This window comes from Phoenix dactylifera, unplaced genomic scaffold, assembly GCF_009389715.1.
Source record: "Phoenix dactylifera cultivar Barhee BC4 unplaced genomic scaffold, palm_55x_up_171113_PBpolish2nd_filt_p 001200F, whole genome shotgun sequence".
Lineage (NCBI taxonomy): Eukaryota > Viridiplantae > Streptophyta > Magnoliopsida > Arecales > Arecaceae > Phoenix > Phoenix dactylifera.
Genome location: NW_024068535.1, coordinates 22,313 through 33,342, shown reverse-complemented (window position 1 = coordinate 33,342; position 11,030 = coordinate 22,313). Strand labels below are relative to the sequence as shown.

The 11,030-nt window shown below is 43.0% G+C and overlaps 1 protein-coding gene across 1 annotated transcript; it reads left to right on the top strand.

Moving 5' to 3' along the window:
- Positions 1-1,158: 1,158 nt before the first annotated feature.
- Positions 1,159-3,522, top strand: LOC120108143. Its single transcript, XM_039121732.1, has 2 exons — positions 1,159-1,384; positions 1,457-3,522. Exons 1-2 carry the CDS (start codon positions 1,224-1,226, stop codon positions 2,073-2,075), a joined length of 780 nt encoding a protein of 259 aa, XP_038977660.1. The 5' UTR covers positions 1,159-1,223; the 3' UTR covers positions 2,076-3,522.
- Positions 3,523-11,030: the final 7,508 nt, after the last annotated feature.

Below are 11,030 nucleotides of genomic sequence, written 5' to 3'. Positions count from 1 at the left end.
TGACTTGCCCCCTCTCTTCTCTTGAGGCCCATCAATATAATTGAAGTCACCTGCCACAACCATTAGGAAGCCCTATTGTACCATGCTAGCTATCTCACCCCACAGCACCCTTCTCTCCCTATAATTAATACTCGCATACACTGCCGAAAGGACCCATGGATGCCCGTTGCCTTCTAATATTACCATAATAACCTGCCAATTACATTGATGGAAAATATACAGATTACAATTCCCCATTTTCCAAGTCACAATGATGCCACCGGATAGCCCTTGGCCTTTGCTCCACTTGTCCGAGAAGCAGGGGGCTCCGACTCTGTCGGTGTCCACTCGCACCACCGGAGCTCACCCCCTTCTTGCTGGAGCCTCGAAAGGTAGGCCGCAAACCCTCCACTCTCGCCTCCTATCGCTGCTGCTCCCCCGTAGGTTTGGTTCGACCTTTAGGTTTCCTCCGGCTGCTTCCAGCACCGACAAGCCTCACGCCCTTCTCTCCTTCCTCACTGCTCCCCATTCCATCCTCCACCACCTTGGGATGAGGTAGTCTGGGGTTTCGCTTGTGGTCACCACCCCCCCCCCCCCCCCCTCTTTCTGTGGCAAACCTTCGGCCTAAGGAGACACGGGCGCAACTCCGGTCCATGGGGCCCCAGTCCGACCTCCTTCGGGCCCCTATCCACGCCAGCTCCCCCTAGGCCCTTAAAGGCGGACCCACTGACCAGGCCCCCATCCTCCGCACCCTCGCTTGGCCCACTTAGCTGGTCCGATCCTATCTCCACCAGCCCATCCACCTTTCAGGCAATGGCCGGGCTTGTCGCCCGTTTCAACGAGCCCAGCCCAGAGGCCACCTCTGCCATGGATACGTCTTGTGGGCCTCCTCAGCCCGCTCCACCAGGTTCATCACTTGAGTCCAGCCCGAAGCATTCCTTTGGCTCGCTACGGACTTAGAGCCATGGCCCTCCTAGCCAGTCTCCTCCCCTGAGTTTGTTGAGTCGCCGGCCGGAGCACCCTTCATCGGCAATTTCATCCATGCCACCTTTGAGGGCTTCTGCCATCTATCCGAGTTGGGTGGTGAGTTGGGTGAGCTCAACCGGGCTCATGGAGAATTTGACCCAGACAGACTCGATGACGGATCCGAGTTTGACTCGGGAGTAACCACACCCGTCCTCGGCCACCCTTGGCTATCTGATGCGAGTGGTGGTTAGCCACGGCCCGAACACCGGCCGTTGACCATGGTCGGACTCACTTCCTCCCATCTCGGAGGAGGTTTCCACGAACATCGGCATGGCCGAGTCCCTGTGCCTATCCTTCTCCGTCAACCCCGGCAAAGGTGGGGGAAACTTGCAATCACCCTCCAAATGGCCGATCCTCGCACATCTGAAGCAAAACGCCGGTACGTTTTCGTAGACTAAAGCCTGCCAGAATTTGCCTCCTACCCTCTGATGAAAATTTCAAGTTTGAGCAGCTTACCAGCATCCACTTCCACCTTCACTCTAGCATACCCAATTGTCCGGAGGTGGTCTGTGAACCCGTCCAAGACCATCGGCCGCCGCCGCTATCTCCTAGATCGACTCCTTGTCCCAGTACTCAAGCGGCAGGAAGGGGAGCCGGAGCCACACCACTACCCGATTCACCACCTTGGCGCATGGGGAGAAGTCCGGCAGCCTGCAGTCCATAGCCAAAAGTTGGCCGGCCAATATCCATGGACCATCCGCCAACGCTGCATCTTTGTCTCCCTCACTTCTGAAATGGAGGGTCAAGTGCTCCTCCACCATCGGGAAAGCCTCGACATCGTAGTCGAGCTTCCCCTTTTGCCTCAGTTCCCGGCGACCCACTCTGTCGGGACTTGCCTTCCCAAGCTCCGGACGATGACTGCCGTGGACGCCCACGCCTTCCGAGCCTTCCCCACCCGCTCCGCCGGGAGTTCGAGTACCTCTGTGAAATGCCTTTGGAGGATCTCGAGCTCCTCCGATGGCTTGACCACATGGGTTGCCTCGGTGGCGCTTGAGCCACCGTTGACCAGGAGGGAGCCTTGCTTGGCCCTCTCGGAGCCGGCCGCTCACTGCCAACATCCTTCCCTTTAGCCTCTCTGGCAGCCCGTTCCTCCTCCGCCATCACCTCCCTCGTCTTCCCGTTCTCCACTCACCCCAGGCTATAGCCTGCCAACTGCTCGATGGTAAGACACTGAAATCGCACGTATATTGAAGCACTTTACCAATTGGTCGCACTCAGCGTCCCCCGATGCTCTTACGGAATGGTTTTCGGGAAAAAGTGCACAACCACCAATATAAACTTAGGATCCTTTTGAGTACAATGCTGTTCTTTTCAATAAAACCCAAAGATGCGTCTAATGTGATTTTTTTCGTCCTACTCTTGCTTACATTTCTTCTGCTGCTTCTCAAAGGAGTCAAATAAAAGCGAAGAAGTCCATTATCTAAGTTTCCAGGGGAAGAGTAATGTACACTCTGGCTTCGACCAAGCTTAGAGATCGCCTCAACGGGAACATCCTTAGAACTATCCACATCATGGGAGACACCAGTTATGCATTCATACCCATCTTCTAGAGACATGGTATTTCCAGCGGTCAAATTCTCTTACGAGTTGGTCTTTCGATAAATTTTCCTTGCTCTCAACGCTGTCAGCATCATCCAACTGAAACAAAGATAGGAGAGTCCTCCTTGCTCTGACCTCATTTGGCTTATTACCAGCATCGCCTCAACAATTTCACACTCTGAACCATCTGAAGCTTTCAAGCTTTGTTCTGCAGAACCAAAATTCAATAACCTGTCAATTCCTCTTCCCCAAATCCCCCGGCCCAACTGGAGAGAGAAGAGAGAGAAAAGTAGAGAGAGAAGAGAGAAAGCCTTCTTCCTCTTCTCAAAACAGGGGAGGCTCTCTCTCTCCCTCTCCTTCTCGAACCGAGCCATGGAAGAGCTAGCGGACGGCGGCCTACAGTAGCCTCTGGTGATAGCAACGACGACAGCCCCGAGTAACGAGCCAGAGCCAGCAGGGGTCAGCAGAACCAAGCAAGAAGAAGAAAATATAGAATGTCCTGTTTCATGCTATTCCGGCAGCTCACCGGCCCAAATCAAACAGCGGCAATAGCCATGGAGCCGGAAAATCAGGAGGAAGAAGGGGTTTGACCCATTACTTCAGCCCGGCGAAACTTTATGGATGATCAGACGATCCTTTCAGATGGAATCCTGAGGAATAGCTCAGCAAATGCTTGGAAATCGGCGGCGCTTCTTGGGTGTTCGCGACGGTTTCAACAGAGGAGGAGGAGGAGGAGAAGACTTAGTTAGGAGGGATCCCGACCTTATCCGGCCAATGGTTGGATCTTTGGGACGATCGAGGAGTGGGGAGTTTCTCTCCACCTCTTCTGCGATCGGTCGACCACGATCAACAGGGCAGATCGGCCTGGCCTCTTCAGCCCGGCCCATTAGCCCAGAGATTCAGCTGCTCATTTGCTTGCTAGATTTACTACTTGAAATTGTTTATGTGGTTTCCATCTCAAAAATTAATAAGGCTATTACTGTTCGCACATTTTTGCTACCTTCATTCCCGATTAACAACAAGGGAACACAACAACCAGCTCCCGTGAAGCCCAATGGAAAGTGACTAAGAACCTAATATTATAACAAATGCAGAGTTGTGTTCTTCATAACAGCAAAAAGAAATATCATATGATATGGTAGCCAAAAAATACCCTTCTTAGTCTCCTGAACTTCACCTCGTTAGGGTGTTCTATCACATTCCTATTGAGTAAATATAACATGGTCGGAACAATTTCAAAAGATATATATGAATTGCACATATTATGAATAAGATAAGCAAAACTGATGATCTTGAAAAAGTGTTTGCAGAACTGAGGTAGCCTCTGCAGGTGTAGCTCCAGATCTTAACATTTCATAGGAAAAAGCACAAACAGCGGCCTCATATGGTAAATTATGGCATGCCTTACGCTCATATTATATTCAGCTCCTTACTTTTGATTTGCAGTTGTCTTCCAGATTGGTTGATTTGATGGAGCAGATTAATTCAATATATCAACAAATTGGGATGATGGCGCAGAGCAAGTAGACCCACTAGCACTATTATGTGCCCTACCTCATTTGATTAATGTCATTCACATTTGAGCAAGTCCCGACCTGTTCATTTGAACAGCCAGATTCATTTGTAACCGGTATCGAAACTAGCTACTAAGAACAAATCTCCAATTTTATCATTATTGGAGCCACCCTTTGCTTTTTTTCTTTTTCTTTTTTTGTGGAGATCATAACGGGACTGCCGATTCACCCACCACTACTCGGGCTACTCCCTAACTACCATAATTACAAGTTTATAAGGGAAGGAATGTAGCAGTCAATCAATATGCAACTCCCACCACCTCCCTCCTCTCCCTGTAATCCTTGCAAGTCAATCACATGACCGTTCCATTGCCACCATAAGTACTACAATAGATCAGTTCTAATCAATTTAGAGCTGATCTGGTTTTAGTCCATCCCCAGCATCAATACTCGAAGTAGAAAACGACTTTTCGATAACTTCTAGTGATCTTGTATAAACCATGGGATCTTCCAAACAATTTTTCTTCCAAAGGCAAAGGCTTTCATCACCAAAACAATAGTTCTCAGCCTATTAATCAAGCTGCGAAACCTCAATCACCACATAGTAGAGATCGTAACAGAACACCACTTGTCAAATCTGTGGCAAACAGGGACATGAAGCATTCAAGTGCTGGCACAGATTTGACAAAGCCTATCAAGACACTGATGTGCCTCAAGTTCTTGCTGCTCTAACTCTCAGCAATAATGCTGAAGATCAAGAGTGGACAACAGACACAGAGGCTTCTGCTCACATGACATCCAATCCAGGTATCTTAAAAAATTTGCATCCTTATACTGGAATCGATTATGTGATGGTTGGTAATGGGACATTGTTACCAATAACTCATATAGGTGAGGCCGAAATTGGTAACAAACCCAACTCTCTCACTCTTGATAATGTTTTATTTGTTCCTGACCTTGAAAAAATTTATTATCCGTCGGTCAATTAACAACTGATTATCCTATTAATTGTGAGTTTTTTGGTGTTGGTTTTACTATAAAGGACAGGGCCATGAATCAAATCTTGCTGTGAGGCCGAAGCAAGGTAATCTCTATACCATCTCCATGTCCCTAGAAGCCCACTTTTCTTTACGCTTTCAAGCTGTGAGCAATGATGTTTGGCACCAGAGATTGAGGCATCCACAAGCTACTGTAGTTCAAACTCTTCAGTCTTGAGGATTAATAAAAGTTATTGGCCGAAATAAAACTGCCACTATTTGTGGTTGTCAGCTTGGCAAATTCAGCCACCTTCCATTTCTTCCTTCTTTTCATAGTAATTATAACTTTTTTTGAAAAGATCCATTGTGATCTTGGGGGACCTGCCCATGTTAATTCTATTGATAAGTTTTTATTCTACGCTGTATTAGTTGATGATTGTAGTCGTTACATATGGTTCATCCCTTTGAAACATAAATTTGATTTCTTTGCTTCCTTTTGCACTTCTGTAAAATTTGTTGATTGTCAGTTTTCAAAACAAATAAAAATTTTTCAGTCGGATGGTGGAGGTGAATTTATTAGCAATGCCTTTAAGAATTTTTTGCAGGATCAAGGGATCATTCATCAAATTTCTTGTCCTCAAACTCCAGAACAAAATGCCATTGCTGATGTCATCGAACCATTCGTGAGTTGGGCTTAACCATGCTCTTTTATAGTGGCATGCCCAAGCGCTTTTGGATAGAGGCCTTCTCAACTGCCGTTTTCTTGATCAATCGTATACCTTCTGTAAGACTTGGTAATATTTCTCCTTTTTACAAACTTCATGGACGGCATCCAGATTACTTATCTTTGCGAGTTTTTGGATCAAAATGTTTTCCATATCTTTGGAATAATCAAACTAACAAGTTTGATCCTAAGTCCCTTCCGTGTGTGTTCATGGGTTATAGTAATAAGCATAAGGGTTATAAATGTTTTTATCCTCCTACTAGACGTATGTACATTTCCCATCATGTTGTTTTTGATGAAGGTAGCTTTCCCTTCAAAGATTTTGCTGCCTTGCACTCACATTCCTTACAACCTAACACCATTTCCACATTTTCTGAATGGCTTACGCCATCCTTAGCCTCCATCACTTCGTCCAATTCGCATTCTCCTAATATTTCAAATACTACTAATGACACTATGGTGCAGGATGATTTGGATTCCCCTCCCATGTTGCTAGTTGCTCGTGAGAACACAAATGAAGCCTCTTACTCTTCCCCTCTTGAAGCAGCATCGCCTCCCATACAACCTGGCATCCCTGAATCTTCTTTTGTTCCTCCACTAGAGCCTCTTACCCCTCCTGACCCTTCGAGTATTGCAGGCAACATTCCCATTATTGATTCCGACACCACATTTTATAGTTTACCTAGTGCTGCTCCTTTACCAGAGGCTTCACCATCTTCGACGGCTATGATTCCTCATCCCATGATTACTCGATCAAAGGCAAGTATCTACAAACCTAATCCCAAATATGCCAATCTTCATAAGGTTTTACCAATCCCGCAGGAACCAAAAAGCGTTTGTCACATGAAGGGTGGACCAGAGCAATGCATGAGGAATTAGAGGCACTCCATAAAAATAACACATGGACCCTCGTCCCTCGCACTTCTGATATACATGTCATTGGTAGTAAATGGGTCTACAAGCCAAAACTCATAGCTAATGGTTCTCTTGATTGCCTTAAGGCACACTTAGTAGCCAAAGGATATGACCAAGTTGACGATAACGATTACATTGAGACTTTCTCTTCGGTAATTAAACTAAGTACCATTAGAATAGTTCTTACCATTGCTTTAGTACGCAAATAGATGATTAGGCAGTTAGATGTTAAAAATGCTTTTTTACATGGATTTCTAAATGAGTCAATGTTCATGGAACAACCACCTAGTTTTGTTGATCCTACTCATCCCCATCATTTTTGCAAATTAAATCGGGCTCTCTATGGTCTAAAACAGGCCCCTAGAGCTTGGTTTGACAGATTTAGTAGCTTTCTTCTTGACTTTGGTTTCTTCTGCAGCATTGCGGATCCCTCTTTATTCATTTGTCATTTGTCTCATGGATCTATCTTTTTATTACTCTATGTTAATGATATTATCTTAACAGGTTCTGATGAACACTTACTCCATAATTTTATTCATACTCTTCATTATGAATTTGATATGAAAGACTTAGGTCCTTTACATTATTTTCTTGGAATTCAAGTGACCTATGCTACTGACAGTTTAGTGTTGTCTCAGATCAACTATGCTCTCGATATTCTTTATCGTGCCCAGATGATGGATTGCAAACCCGTGGCGAAACCTATGACTCCGAAGACGAAGGATTCTGGGAGCTCCACATCCTTCTTCGATCCTTCCTATTATCGCAGTATTGTCGGCGCCCTTCAATACTTGACTCTCACCAGGCCAGACTTACATTTCAGTGTCAACTTCGTATCTCAATTTATGCACACTCCTACTGAAGCCCACTACCAAATGGTTAAGCGTACTCTTTGTTATGTGCAAGGCACAACCACCATGGGCATTCGTCTTCACTCCAACTCCTCTCTCGAGTTATATGCCTTTGCTGATGCTAATTGGGCAGGGTGTCCGGTGATATGTCATTCTACCACTAGTTTTTGCATCTTTTTTGGTAATAACTGCATCTCTTGGTGTGCAAAAAAACAAAACACTATCTCTCGCTCCAGCATAGAAGCTGAGTACTGCTCCATGGCACACACTGCCGTAGAATTAACATGGTTGGCGTCTCTCCTTCGCAACCTTGGTGTTCTATTGCCCACAACTTCCACACTATTCTGTGACAACTTTAGTGCTCTCTATCTAACTTGTAACCTCGTGCTCCATACCCGAAGTAAGCACATTGAGATCGACTACCACTATATTAGAGAACGAGTTGCTCTTGGTCTACTTCACACTTAGCATGTGTTCTCTTCCTCTCAAGTAGCTGATATTTTCACTAAGCCCCTCTCCCACTTTGACCTTTATCGTCGAAGCACCAAACTGAAGAACCTCACAGATCGGCTCAGTTTGCAGGAGAGTATTAGCGATGAATCATCTTGCCACACCAATGACTTCAACGGCTAGTTTTCCAAACCAGCAAATGCCAATGCAGACTTTCTAGGATGAGCAGCCACGCCTCCTACAACCTCTCCAACAGCTAAAATCTTAGCAATGAATCCTCCTCCCACACCAGTGACTCCAACGCTTTTCAAACCAACAAATGCCAATACAAACTTTCTAAGATAAGCAGCCACGCCTCCTACAATCTCTCCAACAGCTAGAAGTGCAATCTCCTAAAATCTCTCAATGACTAGTCCTAAAATCTCTCAACGCTAGTCTTCCAATTTTTTCTTTCTAAAATCTCTCAACCATCAATCTTGTAATTATCTCTTTTCTTTCTTATCTCAAGATCTTGTAAATTGCTACGGTGCTTATAAATAAAAGTCCAACCACGACTTTAGTATGATTGAGAGAGTTCAACTTCTAACACAATCTTTGTTTTCTTTCTTTATGGCCTGCGACTCCCAAACGTACTGCTCATCATCATTGTGCTTTGTAGTCACAACCACCTTCTCGGCCATGAGGTAAGCAGAGTAGAACCCCACTCCGAACCGCCCAATCATACTGACATCAGCCTCGGCCACAAGCGCCTCCATGAGCTCCTTGGTGCTGGACTTGGCAATGGTATCAAGATTGTTGACCAGACCGGATTTGGTCATTACGATTCCTTCCTTTATCTTGCCAAATCATCTTTTACCAGCGGGATAGTCTAATTACCTTCTTGTGCAAATAGATTGGACCAGGTCATGAGTGACCCGACCCAATCAAGTTCCTTATTTAGATTCTAATATTGGACCCAGACCAAACCTAATAGAAAATCAGATCAGGTCAAATCTACGGCTATAATTTTTGACCAAATAGGTCATTTGGATCAAGCCAGATCTATGTAAAACTCGGTCCCAACCTAAAAAATTTGGATCGGGATGGGGCGGTTCAGGTCTAATCCCAATTAGCTCTCTGTTTGGCAAAGTTGCGATTTCTTATTTCACCAATATTCACTTTCTCAAATGAAATCATACAAATAAATGACATGCTTGTCTTAAATGTTGGTAGCTCTCCTATCTTGTTCATAATTTATTCAGTCATGACTCAATTTTCAAACTGATACTTCATAAGCAACATTTGGACCTGATTCATAGATTTTATGCTTGGACGATATCACGCGTATCCAAGTATTGGTAAATGGTAATTGATCCTTTCCACAAAAGTTGATTGTCTATAAATAGTGCTCAACAATACCTAATAGTCTGATATAACTCAAAGTCAAAAAATATATGGACAGTAAAATAAATTGAACGAGTACATATTTCAAAACCAAATGCATAGGTGTCTTCAATATGGATTTAAACCCTTTTCTGAAAACAAAAAAACATGGATCTAACATAACTGTTGAAGATGTAATTGAGGTCTGAAGGTGACCATAAAACTACCGAAACAAAACTACATGAGTTTTCCTACTCCTTTCACCTACTAGATTGGCTGACCTCCTCTTTACTAGGAGCAAAGCAGCAGTTTGAATTCAAAATTTCGTAAACTAGAAAGCAACAGGATAGTGATACCTGATCTCCATTAAAATTGCATCAAACAGAACACTAAACCAGTTCAACAAACATGTGATGCTTTTGTAAAACCTTATTTCTGGATACCCACGAACAACTACTGGAACATGTGATGCACCCTTGCAGCCTGCAAACCTAAATAGTTTATCGAATCGGGTCGGATTATAGGGTTGGAAATCCAAAATTATCTAAATTTTAAATAAATTAAATTGGGTCGGATCAAAATTTAGAAAATTTAGATCCAACCCGAAAATGGAACGAGTCGAATTTTAGAACTTGACCAAGCTCCTTAGATCCTTTAAATAGATCGGATTGGGTCTAAACGAGTCGGATTAGATGGGATCACGGGTCAATTTGACCCATTTGCAGCCTTGATCTTTCTTATCTAAAACATAACTTTATTCATGGAGAAAGATAGCATAGATATATTCCCTTCTACCTCGTTAGCTGATTACCATGTTATTACTTCATTTTTTTTATTTTTTTAAGTGTACCAAAAAGTTATTATCTCTGTGATAAATAATAAATCATCGTGAAATTCGAAGTGCATTAAATAGCTTCTATTCCTTTCCTGTAACCTCTCCCATTTATTCCTGTGATCAAATAAAAGACACTTATCCTAGGAAACGAATCCATTCCTTCTACAGTACTTGAATAGCTTTTTTTTTTGTTTGTTTTTTTGCGGTATCCAAATGCTGCCTAAGCGAAGGTTCTTCCAGCACGGATTCCAAATGAACATGTTGATGGAAGAGTAAGCATGGAAATCTTTAAAAATAACAATATTTTTTCCAGTTAAATTAACGAAATTAATATCAAGCAATGTTTTAAAACCTATGGTGGGCCACAGCCCACCCACTGAACCCCCACTAATATTTTTAGGTAGGGTCACATCAAAATTAATAACTATATTTCATACCAACTATTTTTAATCAATTTTTATTGTAACAGAAAGGTAATAAAAACCTTAATCCAATTTTTACATACCTAGAACAGCTTTAATATTTTAATAACTAAAACTTTTATATGTTTGGTATAAAAAATAAATTGATTATCAATACAACTACATACCTTTGTAACTTATAATTTTATAATCAAATGTTTCTAACACATTGGTGCTACACTTATGCATTGCAAAACTTTGTTAAACAATTTTTTGATCAAGATTATATAATTAACTGAAATAAATTAGATAAATTCAGATTAACTTTTATAATTATATAATTGCGATACAAATTGCTATCAAATAAACATGCCAAGTTTTAAAAAAAATGAAGTAAGCACTTTTTATTATATATTGACATTGAAATTAATTATAGTGTCTGTTTTTATATTTGTTA